The 27,715-nt window shown below is 40.8% G+C and overlaps 3 protein-coding genes across 5 annotated transcripts in view; 2 read left to right on the top strand and 1 right to left on the bottom strand.

Annotated features, from left to right (window-relative positions):
• The window catches only part of NEK5 (NIMA related kinase 5), a 29,909-nt gene extending 21,367 nt beyond the window's left edge, over positions 1–8,542 (top strand). The window contains exons 16-21 of one of the 3 annotated variants that reach the window (XM_054845703.1): positions 1,027–1,107; positions 1,931–1,999; positions 2,837–2,960; positions 4,306–4,443; positions 6,297–6,411; positions 6,820–8,542. In XM_054845703.1, coding sequence (XP_054701678.1) covers positions 1,027–1,107; positions 1,931–1,999; positions 2,837–2,960; positions 4,306–4,443; positions 6,297–6,397 — 513 coding nt within the window. In that variant the 3' untranslated portion in view covers positions 6,398–6,411; positions 6,820–8,542. The other 2 variants (XM_054845720.1, XM_054845712.1) reach the window with 2 other exon arrangements.
• A 30-nt stretch (positions 8,543–8,572) lies between these two features.
• Positions 8,573–13,962, bottom strand: ALG11 (ALG11 alpha-1,2-mannosyltransferase). Its single transcript, XM_054845790.1, has 4 exons — positions 13,905–13,962; positions 12,605–12,838; positions 10,963–11,894; positions 8,573–8,876 (listed from the first exon to the last, which is right to left on the bottom strand). The coding sequence occupies exons 1-4, from the start codon at positions 13,940–13,942 to the stop codon at positions 8,605–8,607; spliced, it is 1,476 nt and encodes a 491-aa protein (XP_054701765.1). The 5' UTR covers positions 13,943–13,962; the 3' UTR covers positions 8,573–8,604.
• Positions 13,963–14,238: 276 nt separating this feature from the next.
• The window catches only part of ATP7B (ATPase copper transporting beta), a 48,948-nt gene continuing 35,471 nt past the window's right edge, over positions 14,239–27,715 (top strand). Inside the window, exon 1 of the mRNA XM_054835493.1 lies at positions 14,239–14,484. Coding sequence (XP_054691468.1) covers positions 14,401–14,484 — 84 coding nt within the window. The 5' untranslated portion in view covers positions 14,239–14,400. The remainder of the gene's footprint in view (positions 14,485–27,715) is intronic.

Here is a 27,715-nt window from a genome sequence, read left to right as displayed (position 1 = left end):
AGTCTGTTCTGAAGGGGAGACAGCTCTGATCCAGTTACTAGGATTCTTCAGTCAGGATTTGCCTCGTGGTGTAGGACTTACTGCACTGTTCAGTAGCACGGGGCAGACTTCCACATAAACTGATGACAGACATAGCTACTCTATTGCAGCTGGAACTTGGGCCAAACCTGCCAATATTAGCAGGATTCTCTTCAGTGATATTCACACATCCTGGATCTGGCTTTTACTAAAATGAATTCACACATCACTTGATGGGATAAAGTAGGTTATAGGCAGCCAGAGCCACTATAGGACAGAAATTATATTCCCAGTGATTTAATGGAAAATGCATGATAACGAAAAAACCCACTAGATTTTGCACCTGCTTGATGTCACCTTATTTCATACACACTCCATCTACTGGAGAAACTGCATAAATATTTAAAAAAAATAAAATCTGTGACTTCTTGTGGTTTCACGTGAGGTTGAGGATGTGCCCTAATTGCAGCAGATCACTGAAGGAGCCACATACATTTATTTACTTTGCTTTTATCTGATGGGTTGTAACATAGGAATATGAAAAGGAGTAATTAAATATTTTTTAGGTGTTACCAGAAAACAAGATGCTATGAAATATGGCTATACTATCTACAGGCAGAGGTTTCCATTATAATCTTGATTTTCATCACTTCCAAAGTTTTCCAGAATGAAATCAGCGTGAATTATCTTGCATATGATCATAAAAAAATAAAAGATGTATTATTTATTTCTTGACACCCTACTGTATCCTCCAAACATAGGTTTTTGAAAAATCAGAGGTTTGCACTTTATGCAAGGTTTCCTATGTTTCTTTTTGCCAGATAAGCCAGAATTATGATGTCTTTTAGTATTAGAGTCTAAATAAGGCAACAAATTGAATATTCTTACAGATATATATATACAAAGAAATTGTACCAGTGACTACATTTACTACTTAAGTCTTTTTCTACAGGGTATATTCTGGTTCCAAAGAGTGTATTTTAAAGTTGCGGGTTTTTCTCCTTCCAGGACATGGAAGAAAACTTTAAACAAGTCAGACTCCAGGATAGGCAAGACCAAAGAACCTTAGAAAAGAAACATACCACAAAGGTATCCATCCTTACTGTTGTATTTTTTCCATTTTCTGCTTATGTCTGTACATTTCAAATGATTGTCTTATCATGGTAGCTCTGGAAATCAAGTTATTTGAGAGTCAATTAAGAGTGCTGGTCTACTGTTTGTTAAAAGTTTATATCAGAAGATAGAATCACTAAAAAAATAAATGAGCTTTTCTGATCATTTGAGGGAGACTCCCTTTAGATATTCCCAGATAGTAATCAATCCCTACCTACTCATCTTTATATCAAACTGCATTAGTAGTGTATGGGAACTCATGTTTACTTAGAGTTTAAGTGAAGTCAAGTCAGGCTGCTAATTTTTTAACATTGTTATAAAACATTATTTTCTATAGTGCTTTTTAAATTGTAGAAGGGGATGGGAATTGAATGGAAATGCACATAAGATATCAGGAAGGTTTCTGACCATAAGATCACTGTAATGTGGACTAAAGGTCTTTTGCGAAATATTGCACGGAAGCAGTACAGTATTCAAATTTTAATACTGGTTGAGAACCAGCTGTAAGAACCAACTCTGTGTATTGCAAGGATTTGAATTAAATGATTATCAAAGACACCTTTCCTTAAAATCAAAAGTGGATGCAATAATTTGAAAATATCCATAAACTATATTTAGAGAAGTATATTTTTGTCCAATTTGTTCAACTTTGATCTTGTTAAATAGAAGAAAAATACCGTAAAATAAAAGTTATTTTCAATAGAAGAATAATTTTCAAGTTTGTAGTTCCATATAAACTGTGTACATTTAATTAATTTTTTTATTTAATAGATTAATGAAGTGTGTGAATTTTCTTTAGGGAGGAGTAAAATTTGAAATTAATTTAGATGTAAGTGTTCCTGAGGAAGACAACATTCAAGAAGCAGAGGTATGTTGTAGTTATATTCAAAGCATTTACACTAGTAATCTGAAACCATGACAGTAGCTCCATGATCTAAGGTTTGTTTCCATTACCATCATCCTCTACCTGTGTTAGAATGAAGCCTCCTGTTAAGGATTTGTTGACATATTGCATATTCTGACTTTCTTCAAGAGGATAATTGCTTAGAAGAAAATTGGATGATATCTGGGTCGATCTTTCACATGGTAAAAGATGAAGGGGTGTAGATATTTAAATTTGGTAAATTGAGCTTGAGGGGAAGAACTCATTGCAAAATTGAGTTAGTCACAAAATGCAAATTTGATTTGTAAATTGTCTTAGTACATTTCTGTTTCTTTTTCACTAGTATTGTATCACAAAGCAAGAATAATATTGTGATGAACCAACTGATATTTAGAAAAAGTGGACGTGAGACAACAGACAACATTATGTGATTTCATTTATTAAAATAACATTTGTGGCTGATCGGCATGTAATAGCTACCTATTAAGATTTTTATCTTAATATATAGAACATATATTAGAATTTTTAAAAATACTTGTAAAAGCAACATCAAAAATATAATTTCTTTCTAGTATATATATTCTTAATTTATAAAGCACTACTTTTTGTCATTCTATTGTTTCACATCTCTGCAGAGGCCCATGCAGCCTCATGATGCACAAATCACAATATGACTTTTGTGTTCTGCTGCTTCACCTTTTGTTATGCAATTTTCCTGTGCATACATGAGAATGGCTGGCAAACACAGTAAAGTAAGAAGTGTTATTAGTTATCTTCCCATATTTGTTTTCTCTTTCCAGAGTAACCTATTGTTTTTTTCAGGTATTAGATAAACTCAGTGAGACTTTAACTTTTGTGGATGGTGAGAATCTTAATGAGAAATTGGTGGATGGTTATGAAGATCATATGGACAGAGCTTTGGAAGAACTATCTAGATACCAAACAGGTATTTCTTGGGCAAATGCAATGCTGAGTATTAATCCTGAAAAATACATAGGAGGTAAATTCAGTAACTCCAGGCTATAGCAAGCTTATCTGATAAGCTTTCTCTTTATATCACATAATAATATAACCACACTGAAATCTACTTAAAGAAAATGAAATAACTTTGCCTCCTCTTTTTCTTCCTCTTAGAGTCCAATGACATAGATGATAGGAAAGAAAACAGAAAACATTGGCAAACTGGAGCCTCTCAGACTCTACTGAATTTTTTAGCTGATGCTGATGTCACATCTGTATGCCCTACTATGGCTGAAAATGAACTTGCTAAGAAAGTTTTGTTTTTCAGTGAAAGTAGGGAGATGCTAAAATTCAGCCAGGCTACTTACAGAGCTTTGCCAAAACAATTCCATACCAGAATGTTCACATGATCTGGCAGGACTTTATAATAACTGAGGCTATTATATGTGTTAAACCGTAGAATGCAGTCATCATTTTCCCCTCTGACTAATATTGCAATCATGTTGTGCTGCTCATACATACTAAGAGGACTGCATTTTATGAATCACTCTGCAGCCTGGGTAACAACGGCTAAAAATGCTGGTCTATGCAACTAATCAACACCACTTTCTTGGGTCTTGAGTTGATGAGACGCAAGAACTAGGGCAGTCAGTTGCCAACGCCATCCCAGAGTGGAGTTCTGGTTTCCCACTCTGCACACAAGTGTTGCTACACAGTCACGAGTGCACACTTATATTGTGGTGATGCTCCATTTCAGGAGAGGCTAATTGCTAGGTTTCTTACAGTACCCATGCATATATTCCCAGGCAGCCAGGTATGTCCAGTGACTGGTTGCTGCAAACAAGGAGCTCTTCCAGCATGCTCCAAACAAGCCAGATACACAGAAATAACCTGAGGAGTTTGCGTGGACAGTGAAGACAAAGCAGAATATTATTAATATGCCACTTCTTGCTCATTCTGCCTTAGATGAAAGACCATAGGGCGCAAAAGAAACAGGAACCTCTTTGAAGCTTTTTCAGCCCCAAGAAGCCAACCAGTTTGAGAGCAAGGTCTGCTCAATGAAGCTGCACCTGTCTATTCCAGGCTTAATAAGCAGTTACTTGAGCATTGAAACTGCTGTTAGAAATTTTTAGTGAAAAATAGTCAAAACTCTTTTTTCTCTACAGTATCAATCACATAAAATACTTATAAAAATTTAGGAGTATTCCACAAAGGAAAAAAAATACAGGTTCCAGCATTACCCAAAAGGAAGAAATCAGTGTCAAAACTAGAAAAGACTGTGCCAAGCCACCATCATGCTTTAGTGACCTGAGAACTTCCCTGTTCTTCAGCTGACCATGCTATTCTGCCTGAAGGCATCCCAGAAATCAAGAAGCAGTGGAAACAAACACCACCAGGGACACTCCTGAACATCTTAGCAAAAGCAGAGCTGTCTAATGATTCCTTCATCTGTCTTGAAGAAGAAATAGGTAGGATGTTTGTTACTGTAAATTCTGCAAGGTTTTCTTTAGTGTGTTATTTCTTCTACCATTGGCAGAGGGTCTGTGATGAGAACCAACATTTTGAAGCAGTTGGCAAACTAGAAAAACATGGGCAGCCAGTCCCAGCAGCCACTGCTCTGGCCTCTAGCAGTGAAAGGCCTCTTTCAGGATGTTGCTGTTCCCAATTGCAGGGAAAAGGGCAAGCCCTGCTTACAGTCTGTTACTTTCCTATGTAATTACTTCATTTGCCTGCATAGATGGAGGTAAGCTACTACTGCCAGGAAGTTGGCAGGTACCGCAAACCTGGATCTAGCCCCTGCAACTGCTGAGGTTGAAGAACCCTGTAAAAAGCATTGATACAAATACATGGGTTTCTGTAGAATGGCTGTAAATTGTAGCACACAGAATCACAGAATGGTAGGGGTTGGAAGGGACCTCTGGAGATCATCTAGTCCTGCTAAACAGGATCACCTAGAGCAGGTTGCACAGGATCACATCCAGGCAGGTGTTGAGTATCTCCAGAGAAGGAGACTCCACAACCTCTCTGGGCAGCCTGGTCCAGTGCTCGGTCACCCTCAGAGTGAAGAAGTTTTTCCTTATATTGAGATGGAACTTCCTGTGCTCCGGTTTGTGCCCATTGCCCCTTGTCCTGTTGCTGGGCACCACTTAAAAGAGTCTGGTGACTTACACTTCAGCAGTGACTTTACAACATGGTCCATGCTGATACAGCTGACACTGAAATTGAATCGAATTCACTTATACTGCAGCACACTTTCCTAAAGTAACAGACTGTTTTAAAAATGACATTTACTTTGCATCAGAGTTGTTAGCTAAAAAGCCAGAGTATGTTCCACAGAAAGATGCTGTAAATGTAACCAGACATTGTGGTTTTATGCACAATTGCCAATCTACTGAATGTATAATTGGATGACAGGACTTTTAAGCCAGCTAAATTGTACGTGCCAAGTTTCAACAATTTTAATGGATCGTGAGAAATATCTTTCATTTGCAACTGTGCAGTCAGCACTCTCCTGCTAATTATGCCTCACATACATGTTTTCTCATAGCATAGCAAGCTCTTTTAAAACTGCTCCATCCTGAAGGCTGTACCAGCTGAATTCCTCTCCTAAGACTAGCTTTATTGCTTACACATAAAAAAAAGCCACCACGAAATTAAATTCGAAACACTTTTGACTAATGTTGGCAGTTCATAGAGCTAAAGTAAGAATAAGTCACACAGGTATTCTAATTGCTGTTGCTTCTATCAGTTACATTTATTAAAATATGGCACTCTCAATACCCAGTTCTGCCCTGCTACTTAAGCTGACATTGTGGAGTACAGTGTTACCCAAACTGACAGATTTGTGTTGGTTCACATGCAGAATTTAGTCTTTATAGTAAAACAACAACTCTTAGCATTGTTCTCCCACTGTCAGGTTAGGGCTGCCCTTCCATCTTTGAAAGCGAGCATTTTTAGGTAGCCACAGCTACAACCAAGTAGTAATTTTCAGTCTTTCCCAAACAGTACTCCCCTACTCCCCTAAGTTTTCCACTGAAAATGCAGATCCCTGTACTGGGAACTTAAACCTACTAAAATCCAATCACTTTTCTTACTTAACTTTTATAGTCCTTTGGTTATGGTCTACAAACACACTAGGTTCCACTAAGCAGAAGTTACAAAATACTGACTAAAACGTGTGATCGGGACTAACAGAAGCACAGTATTTTCATTCTTGTAATTTGAACAACAAAAAAATTCAAGCATTTACTAACTTGTTATTACTTCACATACACTTTTATAGTTAGCTAATATACAAATAAACATTTCTCTTCCTTTCCAGAAGGGAGATTAAGTACGTTGCCTCCAAAAGAAAACAAGGAAGATGATTCGGAAACCTACTCTGCTGTTGCTGTTGATGAAGGCAGACTTGAGCCAAGATGAGATGATGAAGACACGTAAGTCAAGCACATCATAAGAAAAATCCATACAACTGAATAGTTTTCATGAAGTGACAGGTTACATTGCTTAAAGCTTTTCTTCTGTTCTTTTAAATTCATAAATGAAGAAGACTTAATTGCTTGATAGAGTCTGCTAATTTAACTTCTAATTCTATAATTTAATGTCACATGCCAACGCTATCATTAAAAATGTTATGCAGAAGTGTTATCATGGCTTTGCAGCTCCTGTTCTCTTACCTTATAAATACAGGTAAACAATCTCACGGAGAAAGAAGAAACAGTTCACATTATGTGTGTCATTTGTATATTCTTTATAAAGCGTTTCAAAAAAATCTCAAAGACCTTGAAAGGAGAAAGGCTTGTAACAAAGATATATTTAATTAATATAATTATCTTGGTTTACAGAAATTTTGAAGATTCTGAAGATGAACTCAGACATGAGCTGGAGAAATCTCTGGAAAAAGTGGCAACTTCTCCAGCTGAGAGAACCATGGACTATCCCATCCTTTCAATAAATAAAAGTCAAACAGATGAAGAAAAGATGAGTTTAACTCGCAAACTACTTGGAAAATCTGATGATGATTTAGAAAATAACCATGGGACACATAGTGTTGACACACATAATGAAAAAGGCGAGTAGGAAGCAAGAGCTACCTAGAGCACCAGCACAGCTACTGTTTCAAAACTCTAACTTGCTTGAAATTTCAGCTACATCAGTAACAAAATTTAAGGATAGCTGACATTAAATGCCACGTAAATCAACTGCTTTTCAACTGTGCTAAATGCTCCATTAAAATTAATAGAAGGTTGTTACTATTTTGTTTAAAAGGAGAAAAATCAGGGTACTTTTCAGATGTCTAAACGTTGAAAAATCCTCATCCAGACTGAAATGCACTTTTATTATTCTAAAGTACCTGGGACATCTCTGACAACACTTGCTCGAAGAAATTTCTGATTGCATACTCTCTTCAACCATATAAGAAAGTCTCCCAGTCAGTATATTTCCCTAGCTCAATCAACTCATTTTAAGAATCCGTTCCAGCTTTCCATAATCTCTGTGTACTGCCAATACAGCTTTATCATCCATAGTTTCATGACCGTACATAGTTTACTGACTATACATAGTATCACCAACTCCTCAGCAGGTGTAGATAAAGCAGTAAAAGGGTTTATAGGCATCATAAGAATTGTGCATTCCCCAATTCCTGATAGAACACGAGACAGTAGGTACTTCCAAACATGTATTTTCATATACAAAATTTCATATAATCCAGGTGAAGCGTAGAGGGAAAACCACATTCTAGAGTCTGATTTCAGTAGCTCTTTGCACTTCTCTTAGTTTGCTAAAATATAAAATACTGCTTTAGTGGCTCAAAAAAGGACTGTATGTTTTTCCATTTTTCATACAAAAGCAGATGTCCAGTTTTTGAACATTTGTTCAGTGTTCTCAATTTTATAATAAGCAGTAGTTTAGGGCTTTGTGTTCGTATAGCATTTAATTATGCCCTCTGATCTAGACCCTTCTATCACCTAGGAACAGAAAATTTTTCAATAGAGTAGGGTTGGAAAAGTATCATTAAGTTGTCATACTTTAAAAGGGCATGAGGAAATAGCTAATATAAAGATCATAGACAAGTGCAATTATTACTTATTAAAAAGCAAGCTAGCAAAGCCACCATATGATTAACCTAAAGAAATCACTGAAGGTAATGAAATCTCCAGAATCACAATTAAAATCCCACATAATAGAATTCTGCCACACAGTGGGGGACAGCAAATTGAAAATGTGCTACAGATTCTGGCAAAAAAAAAATCATCTTCTAGGTACAAAAGTATTAAAAAGTGTGACTGTGAGTGAACAGTCATGAAATGGGTGGAGGCTGAACGTATTTAATAAATAAAAGAAATTACAGATGTGGTTCTGTTACCAAGGAAATATGATTGTTCTGTGAATCCAGAGGATTTTGCAGTGCACTGTACTGTCGTGTAGTTAACAGAAAATTTTCCAGAGCATTTCTTTCTCAGTAAAAAAATCTCTATTACATAAAGTAGATACCCTGACAGAAAGAAAAAAAAAAATTCTCTTTATTGAATGGGACCAAGGGATCATAGATTAGATATATTTACAGGTGACACATAGTCAAATATAAAAAGTTAATTTTATTCATATACATTTTTATTCATATACATTTATTTAAATAATGGCTCCACAGATAACTGGAATGTCTCTTCAAAATGCTGGTCAGAAAATCTGTGCACAGAGCGACGAGCGTTTTCTCTGATCTCCAACCTTTTTTCAGGAGACAAAGAGAGGATATAAGCCATCATCTCAGCATAACTGTCCTCGTTTTCTGCTAGGAAGCCTGTAGTATGTCCTTCGTAGGGTACCACGATATCTAATTTGGGGCCTCCAGAATTGTGAGCCAGGATAACTGTGCCAGCTGCCATACATTCAACTACTCCTGTAAAAGATACAAAACATGCTGATACAAATGTGCACATCACATACTTTGGCTTTCTATAAGGCACTGGAAAGTTAAAACCACAGTGAAATTCACCCAGAAGTGTAAGTACTATAGACTGCCGTTCTAGATCAGTTTGAAAAATACAGAGTAAATGGTCTCGTAAGAAAAACAAATTTAAGTTTTTCAGGCCTACAGTTTCTCTTAAACACATAAAATTGAAATTAGAAATAAGATGTAATTGGATAACTTGTGCCTCTTGTAACATACTTGATTTACCTGAGATAGATTATATCACCAATATATACAGTAGAAAAAAAAAGCTAGATATTGAAACAAATGTAAAGCTAAACATGGAAGGTAGCTCTGTGCCAGAACACTGCATAGTTCTGTTCCACTCTGTGACAGAACACTGCAACACTGGTTTTATGGTATGGTGGCAGCTGCAAAAAATAATTATAAATTAGAGCTAAACGTCACTGTATTTGTTTTCTCATTCACACTTAAGATTTTTAACATTTAGAAAGAGAAAAGCTAACTATGCATGTTTCAAGCAGATGATACTCAGAAGTTCAATATTTTGCAGATTCACAAATCTTTATAGCTTTTGATAATTCAGCAAGACAAACTAGTAAAAATTGTTATCACTACATCTGTATTTTTGATGGAAGAATTTTTAATTAAACAGGAATCTGATAGTAACCTTTCCTCAGCCAAAAGCAGTGGAATAGGAATAGCATATGATAGTTGATGCATGTATGCATCAACTTCAGTACTCCAGAGCGGACCTCAGAAATCACTTTAATTGGTGATTCTTCTCAGTTCTGATTTGATTTTTTAAAAACTTTCCGTAGCTCAGAAATTGCCAACTATAAATAATGCTCCAAAGTTTTGCAACATGTGTTTTACAGGTAAAAAGCCATTCGAGATGAAGGTGAAATCATGCTGAAATTCAAAATCACAGTGTGACTGTATCAGATTTTTTTTAATTCACTTAAACTGTTTTGTGGTGGAAAAAATATGAGAAACCATTATTTCCGTGTTGTGGCTGTTGCTTCTGGGAGACACTTCAGAGTAAAATTTTATATCAAGTTTCTACAGACTACAAACTACTACTGCTGATACTCGTATTCTAATAAAGTCTGATGACATTAACTGCAGTTTAGTCACATTATAGCCAAGTAGACCATCCATCTGGTTGGCTACTAACTTACCCTGCTGTAGATTTATGGCAGACGGGCAATCTTACATTCCCTTGCAAGGTCAGGACTTAACTCATCCCAATAAACTGAGCCCGATGCCTTAATTTTGTAGGACAGCACACTGCAAACCAGGTCCCAGCTTCTCTTCGGCATTCTGCTCCATGCTACAGCAACCGATGTAAAGACTTGATTTAACTGCCTTAGCACAGGCACCTAGTAAAATGAGATGTCTAAGGGTACCTGGTGGCATCTACATGGGGCTTATAAATAAGAGACAGGATCTGTGGGAGACTCACACCTCTGAAACAGCAGCCAGAGCCCCATGACGTGTACCAGACATTTCAAATGGCAGTTGAGGCAGGTGAAACACAATCAAAATCTCTACGCACAGATGTCTGCACGTGCGTCTAAGCTCCCCCTGCAGTCAGTAGAGCCAAGAGGGCACAATTTAAGGAGCTTCAACAGAAGTATTCACTGCCTTTGAGGCTCCGTTGGGTGCGGAAGGCAGCTGTGAAAGGACCTCAGGGTGACCCATGACCTTGCAGAGTGATAGCTGAAGGTCAGGCAGAACATCCTGGCCAGCACAGATGGGACTAGCTGTCCATTTAGGTAACTACAGGATGCCCATAATTAACAGTCTACAACATCTACAGTGCTTCAGCTTGTGCTACAGTAGCACCTAATGGTTTGTCATCTGAACTGGTCCTGTAGGCTTTACCTCAGCTAGATCGCCTCTGATGAGAACGGGACTTGGACTCCTGCCCGGCATGCAGGCCTCTATGCTTAAGACACCTACGCTGAGGAGCGTTTATCATGAACTGAAGCCCTCCCCAACTGCATCCCCAGCTAGGGCAAATGGCTGAACACCGAGGAGAGATACTGACCAATCCCGAAATGCTCATTCCACATCGTATGAAGGCCGATGGTGGCCTCGGTCAGGTGTCTCTTCAGCTCCTCAAAGGGAATGTTTATTCTGAATGTCACGTCGTTACTAACTCCCAGCTCTTCACAAAGATGTTTAAGGTTATTTACACGCTCTTCATCTTGCTGGTTACGACAGCCTCCAATTAAGATAAGCTTCAATGATGGCCGCTGCCCCAGTCTCTGCTTTTTCAGCAATTTAGCAAAGGCTCGGATTTGCAAAGGATGATCTTTTTCAGGCCTGAACTGGCTGATGGAAACAATGGAGTATTCAGTAGTGCTCTTTTCTTCTTCCAGCGGAATGTCCAGGAAGGTCTGAACATCGCACGGTGGATACACAACGCTAGTGCAAGCCCCAGCTCTCCAGAGGGAAAGGATGTGATTTAGTGTCCAAGAAGAATTAACCATAATCACGTCACTGCAGGAACCAACCAATCCATACATGAAAGCAAAGAAGTAGTAGTAGACAAGTTTAAATTTGCTGAAAAGAGGGTTGTTTGTAATGAAGGCTGCATTGTTAAATCTGGTATCCTGATTCCTAACAACAGACAGCATATCGGTGCTGATAGTGGGATAATGGACATAGCATCCAACGCGACAACCTCCTAAATATTTAAAGAGGGGAAGCGTGAAGGCGTAACCCATTGAGTCAATATAGATATCAGGAACACACTTCAGAAGAGCTTCCCAGCCAAGAAACACTGATCCTAAACTTTGTCCCAGCAAAGTGAAGTGAGGGTAAAGAGAAGCTTCCACAAGGTAGCGTTTTTCCAGAAATACAAACTTCACAGGATGAGTTAATTTAATATTGAATCTTCTGAAAGCGCCTTCTACTATTTCTTCTCCAGTGGCATCTCTATCACCGGTGTAAACAACACACGTTACATTTCTGTACCTGCAAGAGTAAAGAAAAAGAATTTCATACATTCTTCAATTTTTTTAACATTAAACTAAAATATTATCCATTCAAAATTACTCAAAAAGTACCTAAGAACAAATGTCTGGCCTAGGTCTGAAATGTTTTGAACTAAACTATACTTTTCCATATACTTCCGCAGTTTTTTCTGATCTGCAGAAAAATGAATGGCTGAGAACTTGGGTAATTTTTTTTTTGAGTAAAACATAAAAGGAGCTCAGTATCATTCCACAGACTTAAGAACACCTTGCCCTACATTAGGAGATGTCTGTCTAGTTCATGAGTAAAATGCAGAAGACTCTGCAAGCCAGTGGATTCACCAATGTTAAATCCACTTTAGATATTGACTTGTTTTGTCTCCTGCACCAAGAGACAAGTATCAAGATTATCAGTTATCTACTGATAAGTTATTCCTACACAAAGTTCCATCCCAGTAGTGGAAAACTGATGAAGGAGGAGGGGTTGTCCCAAGGAGAGAAAGAAGTGAAAGATGGCACAGCAGGAAAGATCAAAATCTGTGTAAAGTGATGAAGTGGAACAGTGCAACCAGGTGAAACTCAGATGTAAAATAATGTAGGACTGGTAGATTAATGATACCTATTTAAATATGTAGAATGCCAAAATATACATGAATAATGCCATCAGTAGCCAAGAATGAAATATGGTACTTGATAAACATATATACTTACTTTTTCTGGAGCGTTCTTATGGCACACCACAAGACTCTCTCCCCTCCACCACCTGCATTGCAATATGGGTGAAAAAAGGCAACCAGCAATGGCTGCTTCCCATCTTTTCCTGCTGCGTTCAACTGTTTTTTCCTTTGTAGTATCCAGAGCCGTGTTCCCCACAGTAGTACCACCAAGCAGACACATAAAATTCCACTTAGAAATAATGCGGGGATTAACAATGAGCACAGTAATCTGAAACAAGCCGGAAATATTAAAATATGAAATTGATTTAAAGAAATATTATGTATGAAATTGAGAAAGAAGGGCTTATAGATAGAGCTACAGGGAGTTCAACAGTTTCCTGAGTTCTTCTAATCTCAGGAATCATCAATATCTGTGCATCACTTCAACAATTACAGAAAAAAATCACTATTCTACATTGTTCATCCAAAGATTTTTTCCCTACTGTTACCTCACAATCGTTTATTATTTTTTATTCATGCCATATATCTATATCTATCTCCACGTGCTATATAAAGGTTGCAAGTCCTTAGCAATCTGGCAGAAAACTAGTAAAGGGATTTCTAAACAGATTTGTAAGAGTTTTCTTCAGTCCAGGCTCCTGTTTGCCCTGCCTTAGCGTGAACTGCTTTGGCGCAGAGCTACTTCTGCCAGCCTGCAGTGCATGGCCCAGAACCTGCGTTTTCCATTCTCCTGAGATTCGAAGACCTATGTCAGTTGTCCAGAAAAGCTCTGAGCAGTTTCTCTGTTTAGAGAGACCTGTTTCCTCAGATCTCTGAAGCACTCTCTGACAGGGGCATTCCCTTTGTTCACCACCACCTCCCTGCACAGCTATCCTAACCCAACGAGAGGTTTCTCACAGAAGTCTCTTAGCCTACATGCCGGAGCATGGATTTTGATGCCCTGCTACACGTTATGATAAACAGCGTTTACTCGACAGTAAGGGGGTTGCCCACGGCGAGCCACGCATCACGACTGACACGTCAGGTAAGAAAAGAGTTTCATTTTCGGGATGAAGAAACGGAAAAGCCCAATAACCCCTCCGAGGCCGGCAGCAGAGCGAGAAGGAGCCGGGCAGGGACGCGTCCCACCTCGCCCTGCCCGGCGGCCTCTTCTCCTCGGAGGGGACATGGGGGAGGAGGGGGGCGGGTGCGTGACGCCCGGGGAGGCTCGGGGGGAATGGGGGAGCGCGGCTGTGGCTTGGCAGGGGGCCATGGAGCCGCAGGGTCTCCTCCTCCCCTCCCTCTCCGCTGCCAGGACGCGCAGCCCCCACACACGGCCCTCGCACCCCCAGTACCTGATCAGCCCACACAGACACAACCCCCCCGCCACCATCTTGCACAACGCCGCAACGCCTTTCCGCCGGAAGGGGTGGCTCCCGGCTCGGCGGGGGCGGGAGCAGCCGGGCGTTGGCTCCCTCTCATTGGTTCCTGAGGGAGATAGACGGAAGGGAGGGCAAAGGGGCGGGGCTAGGAGCGGTGCGGCCCTGCCGAGTGGGAGGGAGCTGCGAGCGGGGCGTGGCCGTGCCTGAAGGGGTGGGTGGGGCGTGCGGCTGCGCGGGCTGGCAGCGCCTCCTGAGGCACCGCCTCCTCCCTCTCCCTCCTCCTCCTCCTCGGGTGTCGCCTCCTGGCTGTCCCCCCGGACAGGCCCCGGACCTCAGCTGCCGGACAGGGCAGCGCGAAGCCCAGGCATCGCGAAGCCCAGGCACCGCGTCCCCTGCCGCCGGGGGTCTGCGGTGTGGTGTGTGAGGAGGGAGAGGCCTCCTTGGGGCAGGGGGTTTCTTCTGCATCCACATGCAAATTTTGTCTCTGCCCCTTTGGCCAGAAGAGGATGGTACTCGATATCCTGTCTTCCAGCCCTGCCTTAATCTCCTGCTTGTAAGTGAATCCCTCTTTATAGAGAGGTAGCTGGGTACTCTCTGCGAGCATGTGCAAGTTAACTCTGTGAGGCCACGGACAGAGGTCCTGAATACCTTGTGCCTGGCGCTGCCTCTGAAAGGATCCCTGTGAACATGCTCACCAGGCACGATTTCTGCTGCAGGCTGTCCAGGCTATCTCTGGCTAATATACTTTGTCTCCTATTTTGTCTTGATTGGAGAGTATATGGACAGACCAGAGGATTAGTGTAGAGATAAGACTGAACAGTGCTGTTTTTTTAAAAAAAAAATGCTACTAATGTGTCATTAAGCAGCAAAGCTGTATTTCTAAAATAGTTTCCCTTGGAAAAATGTAAGAAACTCATTGTGCTCTCCCAGATGCTGGGAAGTGTTGAGTGAAAGTACCAGACTGTGGTGAGGAGATGCTTAGGCAGAACAGGCCAAAACATTTCTGTTTTCCTGTCACATCGCTAGGTGTGTTTTTTCCCTACCACATTCTCCATTAAAAAAAACCAAACAACCAAAACCCAACTGTATGTGGCAAATTTGATCCAGATAACTCAGTCTCCACTCTCCTGCAGAACTGAGGTCCAAACTTTGAGGGCATTTCAAGGATACTTTCTTTGAACAGGACCTCTCCAGAACTTGTGATCTTTCAGTCTCTTTGAGGTCAGCGTGCTTTCTTTCATGTCATAGCTGCCTGTGCATTTTGAGGTCTTGAAGCTGTTAGGGATGTTTATGAAGGTCATCCTTCATGTCATGTCTTCTTCATCAGAAGAGTGCTGGTTGCAAAATGCTGAATCATTTGTTTATTTGGCCATTGCTATAGCCTGAAGCAGAGAGACAAAGCCTCTGCTGTAGTGGGAGTGAGAAGAGTTCGGCTTAAGTAATGGTTATTTGATTCTGACCTGCCTGGATTGAGTTTTCCGCTCACGAGGACTCATCATGTGGGAATGGAACTGGAAATGTGTCAGGCCCTCACAGTTAGAGTTTTATTGGTTATTTTACTGGTGTTTTTATTTAAATCTCTTCACTGTCCTAAATACCACTGACTACAGGTTTCACCAGGGCATCTCTGCCTTTATGTAAGCAGGTAAATTGAAAGAGTTCTGTTTGGAGGTCCAGCAAGCATGACCTAACATTTCATTTCTGAACTAACAGCTCTCATAAGTAGGGTGCCACAGGCATTGGTTTCTCTCCCTTAATTTTTTTCCTCTTCCCCGGCAGAGCAGTTGCCTGAGAAGCATGTGAGATATTTGCAGAAGAGACCTTTGCTGGATTCACATCTCTCAACTCAAACTACCTCTCTTGTAATGTCAACATTTGAAGATAATTGCCTGGGTTCAGAGAAGAGGCACAGTTCTTCTAGCGAACAAGATGTCTGGTCTATTTTAGGTGATTAAATTTGTGTGCCTCCCCACTGGCTTGAAAAGGACCTTATGGCCACTCCCTTGGAAGGTCTCAATCTAAGATTGAGTGTCTTTATGAAGCTGAAGGATCACAGGTTAGCCATGGCTTAATTAAGATGAGACTTAAGTAATGCTGAAGAGTTCCAGGAAGCAAGAAGAGTAATTAATGAGGGGGACACCTACATACCTGGCTTTTGAGTTGCCTGGGCCATAACTAGGAGTTGCAGTGTTTTGGGTTTAGGTTCAGCTCTTTGTTCATTAAATCATATAGCAAAAGTACTCTGAAAAACCTTTGGCTTCATGTGGCTAGAAGAGTACAACTTGTTCTTTCCAGTAAAGGCTCATTGCAAGGTTAGCTGTACTGAAATCCCATGAAGCTTCCAGCACAAGTCCTATACTTTCTTCAGGGTTTCAGTCCTAAGTGTCAAAAGTATGTTTAGCTTGAGCTCAGCAAAATATCTTGCTTTTCCTGAAACCACCTAATCAATTTCTTGTCAGTTCCCCAAATCTCCTATTAAGGAATGCCTGTGGTTTTGCATTTGACTGGAAGAAAAAGACTGATTTGCACAGACAGGATGGAAACAGCTGCCTCCTGACAGCATACTGGATTTGCAGTGAATGAACTTTCCGGCAGGGTGAGCCTCAGACTATATTCAGCTAGCTGTACTGCCAGACATCCTCTGTGTGTGCAGCATAGCCAGTGTGAGATGTAGGTCTAGCACTTCTCTGAAATACTGACATTTTTGCATGAATGTGGATTAACTGTCCAGCATTAGTGCTGCACAGCGTATACAGTCACATAATTTTACTAGTGACAGCAAACTGAGGGAGTTGTTGGGAGAACAATTCATAGATATTGTTCTTGTCTTGCTTTCACTCCCAGGGCAAACAACAGATAGGCCAGAGGAATTGTTTTGGTAGGAGCAGCCCTCTCTGATTTATATAACTTTTTTTTTTTTTTTTTTAAAGCTTCATGGCCCTTTCCTTACCATATGCCCTCAGTTCTTGATAGGTACTTTGAGGCGGAAGGTGCCAGGAAACGTGATGTCCTTGCAGGGTGCGTGTGGCCTATAAGTAGCTCAGGCACATTATAGTAAAGCATCTGCATAAACAAATAGATATTCTGGATCTGGGTAACCTTTTCAGATCCTTACCAATGCTAAACAGGGGAAAGGAAGAGTTATTCACAAGACAATCAGACTAGATAGAAAAGGATGTGAAGAAAAGCTGCAGTGGATCTGCTTGTACTTTCTGCTTAGTTTAGATGTCTTTCCCCCCCAAAAAAAATAACTACGTGAGTTGCTACGGACCCAAAGTGCCACACAAGTTCAAATGATAATTTTGAAACCTCTGCCAGTCCTGGCACAAATTCCTCAAACCTGACTTCGCAGTCAGAAGATGTTTTGTTTGATGGCCCCTCCTTTTTCTTCTGCAGTTCTTCCTATGTATTTTGTAGTCACCTCAGATGGTCGTCTTTTCATGGAAGGCTATTTTTATTTTGGAAGCAGTGTTTGCTTGCTTGTTGTAGGGAGAAACCTGCGTGATGGTGGGAGTATCAAATAGTTTTCTCAGTTCTAATAATATACCGTTCACAGAATTACGAATGATTGAGGTTAGCTGAGACCTCTGGAGGTCATCTGGTCCAAGCTGGGCTGCCTAGAGCCAGTTGCCCAGGACCACGTTCAGACGGCTTTCAAATATCTCCAGCAATGGAGACTCCACAACCTCCCTGGGCAACCTGTGCCAGTGCTCGGTCACCCTCACAGTGAGAAAGTGTTTCCTGACGTTCAGAGGGAACCTCCTGTGTTTCAGTTTGTGCTCATTGCCTCTGGGCCTGTCGCTGGGCACCACTGGAAAGAGCCTGGGTAAATCCAGGTATTTATATACATTGATGACATCCTCTCTGAGCTTTCTTTAGGCTGAACGGTCCCAGCTCTCAGCCTGTCCTCGTAGGAGAGGTGCTTGTGGTGGGTTGAGCCTGGCTGGGGGCCAGGTGCCCACCAGAGCCGCTCTCTCACTCCCCTCATTCACTAAACAGGGGAGAAAAGGCATAACGAAATGCTTGCAGGTTGAGATAAGGACAGGGAGAGATCACTCACTAATTGTTGTCACGAGCAAAACAGACCAAACTTAGAGAGGGAATTCATCTAATTTATTACTAGGCAAAACAGAGTAGAGGAATGAGAAAATAAAATCAACTCTTAAAACACTTCCCCCCACCCCTCCCATCTTCCCGGGCTCAACTTCACTCCCGGCTTCAACCTTCCCCCCCCTCAGCGGCACAGGGGGACGGGGAATGGGGGTTACGGTCAGTTCATCTCACGGTGTTTCTGCCGCTTCTTTGTCCTCAGGGGGAGGACTCCTCTCATCGTTCCCCTGCTCCAGCATGGAGTCCCTCTCACGGGGTGCAGACCTTCAGGAGCAAACTGCTCCAGCGTGGGGTCCCCCATGGGGTCACAAGTCCTGCCAGCAAACCTGCCCTGGCGTGGGCTCCCCTCTTCACGGGTCCACCGGTCCGGCCAGGAACTTGCTCCAGCGTGGGCTTCCCACGGGCCGCAGCTTCCTTCAGGTGTCTCCACCTGCTCCGGCGTGGGGTCCTCCACGGGCTGCAGGTGGAATCGCTACACCCCCTCATCCTTCCTCCATGGGCTGCAGGGGGACAGCCTGCTTCACCATGGCCTTCACCACGGGCTGCAGGGGGATCTCTGCTCCGGCGCCTGGAGCTCCTCCTCCCCCTCCATCTGCACTGACCTTGGTGTCTGCAGAGTTTCTTACATCTTCTCACTCCTCTCTCCGGCTGCAAAAGCTCTCCCTCTCTAAGTGTTTTTCTACTTCTTAAATATGTTATCACAGAGGCGCTGATTGGCTTGGCCTTGGCCAGCGGCGGGCCCGTCTTGGAGCCGGCTGGCATTGGCTCTATCAGACACAGGGGGAGCTTCTAGCAGCTTCTCACAGAAGCCACCCCTGTAGCCCCCCCGCTACCAAAACCCTGCCACGCAAACCCAACACAGTGCTCCAGTCTCTTAATCTTCTTAGTTGTTTTACTTTTTCTGTAGTCCACCTAGAGCTAATTAAAAAAAGATGTATTGATACTTTCAAAGTTCTTTTGATAACTTTTCTTTAATCATAGGCTATTCAGCTTCTAACGTGAGCAATATGAAAACTGTGTTGCTGACAGCCTTACAGACTGCAAGGAATACCTTTAATCATAGAATCATAGAATGGTTTGGGTTGCAAGGGACCTTAAAGATCATCTAGTTCTAACCCCCCTGCTGCAGGCAGGGACACCCTCCACTAGACCACGTTGCCCAAAGCCTCATTTAATGTGTGAATGTCCAACACAGACTAATTGAGTTGTCACCACTTAACAACTTCCCCACCTTAATGCATATGTAGCAGAAGATATTGTATGCATGCATTTGGGGTATTGGCAATAAATTCAGCAAAAACAGTGCTGAGCTCTCTGTGGTGTTATCACTCCAGCAGTGAGAACGCTACTAAAAACCTTGTCTGTAGAAATTCCATGTGGCTGACATGCCAACAAAATTAAACTAGCCTTGTCATCAAGTCAGCTTTGTTTTCACCTTCCCAGAGATGTACCAAGTTTTTAATCTTTTGCTGCCTCTGTAAGCATTTTTGTCCTATTTTAATTGCTTTCCTTATTAAGGTCCTTACTCTGAAGGAAAATCCATGCAAACAGGCCTTCTGAAGTGAGTGGTATTCAGAACAAATAGCAGAATACACTCAGAGTGTGTTCTCCGCAAGCCTGCAAGGCACTTGAGACAGTTTTAAAGTATATTCATTCTTGCTGAGTACTCCATATACGAGTAACTCAGTAAGATAAAACCACTGGCAAAAAATAACACAAAGAAACCGGATTAATATTGTGTAAGAATATTCATATGACAGTCATGTGGTCTTTCATACTTTCTTGTATGGTTGGTTACTTACTTTCAGAAACACGCACTGTGTAGTACTGAGTCTCTCATACAGGACTGCTCTCTTAGCTACCAAAATGCCTGGGACTGTTTTTAGAAGGAGTCTTAGATCATTCATATACACAGTAAGTTTTTCCTTTTTGCACATGTCTTGTGATAGGCTGTTAAATGTTACAGTACATTTGTTCATTGCATGGTAACAGGAGGCAGAAATAAAGTTGCACCATTTGTGTACTAAATATTTGTGAAGCAAAAAACAAGTATTGGAAATAAATTGTGGCATTAATATATCTAGGACAAAACACTATGGGGATGTTTTTGCTGATATGTTGTAATATTAAAGTTGCTAAACACAAGCAATTCTACTGAAATTTTTTTTCATTGTCATCTTTACTTTTGAGCTAGATGTTCTAGGGCATGGGTGCTCATACCATGTATCTATGAGCAAAAACTGCCCTTTTTTTTGGCAGAAGCAATGAAGAATTAAGCAGCTTGGATCTACACAGAATTTTTGCAGGAGCTCCTATAAACCACATTTATTTGTATCATCAGGCAACTTAAGCAGGTTGAACGCATAGATTTTGATTAACAGAACATTATTTTCACACAAGTTGTCCCAGTTGGGCAAGGACCACATAGGAAAACAAATCAGTTCCACTGTTGGAGTTTAATCCTGCAGATTGTGCCAGTGTTTTAGCCTCCCATGGACTCTTCTGTCAGTTTTCCTAAACAGTTATCAGCAGGAAAAAGCAAAATGTCTGCCATTTTTTAGAGTGGGTGAAGGAAATCTATTCAAGCAACTCAGAGCACAGGCAGGAATGGGAAGGCACATGATGTAGCCCTACTAATAACATCAATGAGCTTGCGAAAAATCCTTGTAGACTCACCTTAAATCCAAGCTTTTTCAGCTGGAACTTTGGGATTCTTGAGGGGCTGGAGACTATTTTTGAGTGTCTGTGACAGCAGACCCAAACCCTTCTTGCTTTTCCTTCTCCCTTATGCAGATACTAATGTCCCTGTGGCCATCTGCACCTAATCAGGACATGAAGGGGATCACGAAGGACCACCTCTTTCACAGTAGTACCTTAGCATTGGTTTAAATCAACTATGAAACTGCTCAGGAAGCTGCAAAACTTCACAGTGTGAAATTTTTACTGAGATAGGTACCTCCATTGTCAGACTTCAAAGAGTTCACATATTAAAAAAGAACCATGCTGCACTAATTTGTTTAGGGTGCATTTGTGCACATGTATTTGTGAGTGCTTCTCTTTGCCTGTTTCAGGAAGCCAGGGAGAGTGCTATTTGGATGAAAATCCAAATTGTTTCACACGAAGCCAGGACGAGGCAGGATTTGCATTCTGTGCTCACGTCTGGCTCCTTGGCACTGCTCAAGAAAGAGAAAGGAGCCAGAAACTGGCTGCAGAGCAGGACAGAAGGGAGTTACAATTATTGGAGGAGGCTGTTTGGCTAGTCCAGACATGAGAGATGCAGGCACTGTGCCTCGTCACCTCCTCTGACTTATTTCTATTCTGGGGATGAAGAAAGCTTGAAAGGTCAGTGATTTTCCCATGGGGTAGATTCAGTCAAAGATTCTTTTCTGGGGGGGTGAACTAGGGCAGCTTAAAAGTAGTTCCCTGCCACAGTACCTTTTCTTTCAACAAGCAGAGGTACCAGAAGGGAATGATAAATGAACTGAGCCTGAATTTCCATGGATTAACATCTCCCAGGAATTGAGGGCAGTTAGTAAATCTCGGAAGGTTGCTCAGCAACTCGGGATGGTTACCTTCTTTTATACTGAGCTGCAGAATGAATCGGTTTTGACTAAACGTGTCCTTGGAAAAAGCATTCTTTGTCTGGAGAACAGACTGAGGTGAACTCTGGAAATGACAGGATTGCAGAGAGCTGAAAAAAACCTCCAGTTCACTGTCGGAAAGCTTTTTTGTATTTCCCTTTTCTCTCAACTGCAGGCTCCCAGGAACTCTTTCTTTAGGAGTCAAATGTGTCCAGTTTCCTCTGTATGCTCGTGCAATACACACACACTATTTTTGCAGTGAGTTTGAGTCGTGATGAGCCACTATGCATGCCACAGAAAACAACCTGAGAAAAACTGTCTGCATTTGAAAGCAGGATTTTCACTGCATATTTCAATCCAGGTGTTAAATGTTTCAGATAAAAATACTTATAAACAGAAAGAGGCTTACTCTGTATTGCCATTTCCCTTAGATGTTTTTTGAGGCATCTGTTTTTACAGAAGAGATTGTGTAAAATTAGTGGCAGAGTTTCTTGTGTTGATACTTTCATCCCTGACTGTCACTTTAGTTCTGACATTTCCACGTGAATTCTTCCCCACAGCTTGTTGTAGGCTGTCAGTGTTATTTAATGAAATAAGGAATTATCATCTGGCATTCCAGCAGAAAAAAATAGCAGCAAATATGTTTTAATCTTTATTTTTTATTTCTCCCCTCCGTTTCCGTAAGCCTCTGCAGTGAATCAGCATGGGTCTATCCAGGCAAACTCCCCGTATTTTCATGGTCACTTGGATGTTTTGTCCACTGATAGAAACTGGCATCTCCCTGCCCATTGCTCTTGTCTGAGAGTTGATTGTAAGTTCATGTGACATATTAGAGCTAGACAGGGTCTAATAGTTCCTAGCCCTGAAGAGCAAACAATTAACAGGATTTTTGTAGAAAAATACGTTAGCTAAACAGCAGCTCACATACAGTACAGCTTGGACCTCTGACAACTGGAACCAGCAAATCCTCTACCCTGTGCACCTGTCATGTCCTCGTCAGAATTTTCTCTCCTCACTTCCTGCCTGCTGTGGCTGAGGGAGTCAGACAGAGAACTGGCAGATCTTCATCCATCTCCAAACTGGGAAGAAAAACCCGCCTAAGAGTAGCGTTATAGGAGGCCCCTGCTGCTGAACAACTGACCCTCCTGTCCCCTCAGTCCCACTGTGAGCGTGGTGAGGCCGAGGTCAGTGGCATGTGAGCAGTGCCCTGGTTTGTTTGATCATGGGAGAGCAGTAGCCTTGTCTTGGCAGCATGTGGCAGAGCCCCAAAGGGCAAGTGGTGGAGGATAGGTGAGAAAGGTCCTCGTGCTGACGAGTCTACCCTCTCTACAAGAGTGAGATCACAGAGAGGGCCCTTTTTCTACCCAGTAACTACAACCAGTCCACAGGAAGAGAGGAAAGAAAAGGAGTAAAAGAACCAAATGGATGATGTAGAAAGCAGAAACACTACTTCCCAGGCAGAGTTTTGCCTGTAACACCAAGAAAGCAGATAGGACTTTGTTCAGGACTCTGTGTTGGAGGAGGCCAGGTCCTGAGGTGAGGAGTGCTGCTATGAAGCTTTCTTAGGGATTTGGGAATTGCTGGAAACTCCTCTCTTTCTATATAGAGGTGGTTTCTGTCAGGATAAGATGGCCAGAAACAACTGTTAACAGAAATTGAGTTTGGGCTTGCCTTTACGTATTTAGCCTGTCCTAACAAAGGCAGTATGTTTGTATTTTAGACATGGCATCCGTAATGCAAACACAAGATGCTGTTTTGTCTTTTGTTTTTTCTTGAAATGAAGGTGATTGTGGTGTATATACTTGAAATGGGATGAAATAACCTTTTATTCAGAGGCCGAGCAGTTTGACTTGGGATTAAACACTGGACATAGAACCAGAAATACAGGCTTAAATCAGAGTTACATTCCTTTTCTTTCTTTTTTTTTTGATAATTTTTCTTTTTTTGCATGCTTTACAAATATGATGTGCTTTACGTTATTTACAGGGTGTAAAGTGTCTCATCAAAGTGAAATCTTTCTGGCTGTCAAACATGACATGATTTGAAACAACTGCTGGCAAAGAACTAATAGTAAATTTAAATGGTGTGGACTTTACAGTCAGGGACAGTTTAGAGGATATATATTACATATGAATGTCACTTAATACACAGGCTTACATTCCTGATCTGTGTAGAGAAAAAATAATTGCAGATTTGGCAAGGCATCTTAGGGTCTGCTATTAGTTTGCATTCTACAGGGTAACAGCAGCTTACTTTGGAAAAAAAAAAAATCAGTCTTCCCATTTACTTAAATCACAATTCAGACACTTACCACTTTATTCAAAATAAGTGTGAAAGATATTTTTAAAAACCTGCAACAAATACTGAAGAATTTACAAACCAAAACTGGAATTAAGAACTTGAGTCTTATTTCTAAATGTGGATAGCAAATGTAGGTGACAAAAGCTATGATCTTCAGCAATGTCCAGTATAGTTCAGAGGTATTGGTCTTTCTGCCTTCTCAAGTTAGCCTTTAAAAATAGTTACTTTTGTAATATTACTCCTTCTCAAGTTATATTTCAAATATTGCAGTTAAGCTGGATAAAATGTAGGTCTTTTTTCTCTGTACGGAATTCAAAAAAGCTTTTGCTCAAACTTCGCAAGTCAAAACCAGCTGTGAGCAAGAACAAAGCATGGACAACATCAGAAAATTCAGTTGGAAAAACAGAAGTGAAAATACTGGTTTCATCATGGCACTACCCGACAAGTTCTGCCAAGCCACGTTCACCTGCTAGGTGAATGAACGTTACTGGAAATCTGGACTCAAATTAATTCATGCAGATTGCAATTGTTCTTTGCACTTAAACCCTGACCCAAGAGGCGTGCCTTTTCCTGTGTTAATATGATCAGTCTGGTAGTTTCCAGGCACTTGAAAACAAATTCCTGCAGTATAAATAGACAGATAACAGACATTATCATCATGAAATCAACACTGCTAAAAGCAGACAAAGTACCAAGTCCGCACAATTTGCAATCATATTACAAACGGTGGAATGAAAAAAATTAGTCTGCGTTTTGGGGACCTGTTACAAAAGAGATACTCCATTGAGTTTTGCCGGTTTAGAGCAAACAAACCTTTTTTAAATATTTAGAGAAGATTGAGTCTGCTTCCTGAAAAACTGAAGCCAAAGTCTGAGGTGATTTGATTTGAAATGAGGCCATCAACTCTTAAGCAATTTTATTCATGGCAGGTAGGAATTTGATTCCTTGTATTTCAGAGTTATGTCTGCTTTCCTTTTTTCTTAAAGTATAAAAAATAATATTAATTATGATCATGCTTCTTCATCTGTTGAAAGAAATATGTATACCATTCATGCTATAGAAACGCTTGTGTATCTGATGGCTGCCAGTTTTCTTAAGACTGTAGCTAAAGAGTTATCTTTCTGATTTCATGGCTCAAAACTAGGAGGAAATGTAGGTAAAGAGGGAGTTTTGTTGCCTCTTCAATGCTGAAAAGGTATGCCCTTTTTTAAAAATTTATTTTCTGTAATAAGTATGTCAGTTTGGAGAAGTCAAGGACCTATTTATGCACCATGAATCTGACCAAGCTTCCACTGAACTTTCAGCTGCAACTGATTGACTGCGTGGCAGAAATTTGAGGCTTGTGTCGCTTAGTAGGACTGAAAAATAGTGAGCAAGTGCATGGATTTGCTTGAAGAAAAAGTGCATACACCTGCTACTTTGTTGGCTTAAAGAGGACACAGACAGGAGAGAAATAGTTGTTTCACAGAAGGGCTGGGTGTTTCAGGGGTTCCCCCCAAGCAACGTTGTTAACAACTTCTTGATAACTGTGAGTTACCAGCACTGTTGTTTGTGATGTTACTAAGAGCTTTGCAATGTATTGCTTATTTCACTTTTTTTTTTTCTTAAAGCTCCAGTTCCTGCAGTCTAATTAGATGTGTAAAAACCAAAGTCACTCAAACTCTGTTATGATGGGGGAAAAATTCAAAAATTTTAGCTGACTGCATCCTGAACACAAATTTAAAAGTACTCAAAATACTGTTAAATGTGAAATTGCTTGGGTTTTAGCCTGATATCATTGTTTATATGCCTCAGGATGGACTGTATTTCAGTGGTTTAAAATTATGTCTGAGGAGGAGAGTAGGAAAATGATTAACATTCAAAGACAGACTGGATTTCTAGAGTAATATATTAGTACTAATACATCCCTTATTGCACTGGTGTGATGTGAACCAGTTCCTCTTGTCTGTCTGTCAGATTAAGGCAACATGACCCCCTTACCTCCAAGCTCCCGTTTTTCGCCTTGAACCCGAGCTTCTCGTCTTTCAAGGCATTGTTAAGACTATTTTAAGATGCTTTCTGTGGGCAAGGAGCCAGAGGGATTAGATACAGGCCAGATCATCCTATAAAGCCAGGGATGAATGCACCCAGGAAGCATAATTTACCTGAACGCACGTAGTTCTTGTGTGTTTATCATATTCTCCGACAGTAGCAGGTAATGTAAAGGGCAAAACTCATGTTTTATCAGCTCTTGAGGCTTTAAGTCAAAAGGATTTAATTTTCTTGGGATGTTCTGCATTTTCTGACATGAAAATGCAAACATCTCTGCCCGACACTAGCAGAGAGCTGTGAAGGCAGCAGGCATTATTTTCTGTTTGCCATCTAAACCTCACACTACCAAACCTGAGTGACTCTTCCTGGCAAAACTCCTAAGCTGTGCAAAAATCTATCCTTGGATCATCACATGTTAGTGTTATCAGATGAGACAGGCAACATTGCCTTTCTTATTTCAGCCTTCACCAAAATGCTAAAAAAGTAGGAGTCTGTCAGAGTTCAGCAGCAGGCAATTGCAGTGGTTAACTCCTCGCTCCCCTGGCAGACATTGCCACCCTTGAGGTGCCGACGTCGGATCCCTTCCTGAACCATAAAAGACTTGTAGAGTGGTTGGGATGGGGCAGGACCTCTGAGCTTTCAGTCTGGTGTATTAAGGTAAATGGAAATGGTTTGGTTTTACAAGATGCTCAGTGGTTTCTGCTTTGTGAATGGTACCTCTTCTCCAGGAGCTGCTTGTAGCTCAGCTGCACAGGTTTCATTTGCCATTGCCATATAGTTCTGCTTGAGCCTGCAGCTGAACTATGCATTTTAAATCAGCTAGACTGGTTGAAATATATCTTTATCCCTTTCATCTGAAGAACTACAGTAAACTTCTTTTCCAGCCAAATAATTCTTTTTAATGTGGGTAAATACCTTGTAAACTGAACGTGTTCAAAGCACAACCTTGTGTGTTTCTTCTCTAACTCCAAATCAGTATTCAGGACTGTGCTGAAGGCAAAGGATTATGGGGGCACTAAGTAAGAATTTGTCTCCACTGCTTTTAGAAACAAACAGATTTTTACCTCAGAGTTGCTCAGAAGCTGGGGGAAAAAAGGATTATTGAGGGGAATCAGAAAGAAGATACTTACTAAACATCTCTATTCTGTCAGCTTAAGTTGACCTTTGCAGGCAAACCTGAAATGAAGAAGAAAAAAAAAAGCAACTTGTTTTTACAGTATGTTTCATCACAGGATAATTTCATGAATGTTAGTTACTTGCAGAAACATGCTAGGTAGCATTTGGGATATTTTTAGTAGTAAAGATGCAGTCAGAGATGAGTTGATCAAGTATATACTTCAGAGCTGGTCAGAAACTGGAATTTCTGTTTCCTAAGACAATCTAGACTTTGAAATTTCCATTATTTGGAATTAGGACACAGAGCCGAATTTCTGAATGTCTTTGATTTGGGATCAGAGAGTTGTTTTGTTTTAGAAAGACAAAAAAATAGTTTTTAACTCTACACATATATATTTAGTATGTAGATGTAGCTTTAGTATTTAAAGATGTTGCACTGAAATGTTTTCACATAAGTCACATTGTATGATTTTCAAAGCCAGTTAAAATCAGTAATTCCTGAAAATATTTCAGAGGTGTTTTTAATTGGTTTCATTGATAAATACAGAACAAACACAGATGCTTTGCTCTTTGTAATAATACTCTTTAGAAGGGCCATTTCTCGAAATATTTTCAAAATAACCCTTTTAGTTTAATATTATCACC

The sequence above is a fragment of the Grus americana genome, chromosome 1, assembly GCF_028858705.1.
Source record: "Grus americana isolate bGruAme1 chromosome 1, bGruAme1.mat, whole genome shotgun sequence".
NCBI classification, from domain to species: Eukaryota; Metazoa; Chordata; class Aves; order Gruiformes; family Gruidae; genus Grus; species Grus americana.
The sequence above is the reverse complement of the archived record's forward strand: the minus strand, read 5'-3'. Positions and strand labels throughout refer to the sequence as shown.

Bases quoted from the DNA above. Each gene is read 5' to 3' on its own strand.
- ALG11 (XM_054845790.1), bottom strand. From the start codon at position 13,942: ATGGTGGCGGGGGGGTTGTGTCTGTGTGGGCTGATCAG. The intron at 12,839-13,904 runs GTACTGGGGGTG...GGCTTGTTTCAG, and splicing joins TGTCTGTGTGGGCTGATCAG to ATTACTGTGCTCATTGTTAA. The intron at 8,877-10,962 runs GTCAGTATCTCT...TATCTTTTACAG, and splicing joins GAATGAGCATTTCGGGATTG to GAGTAGTTGAATGTATGGCA.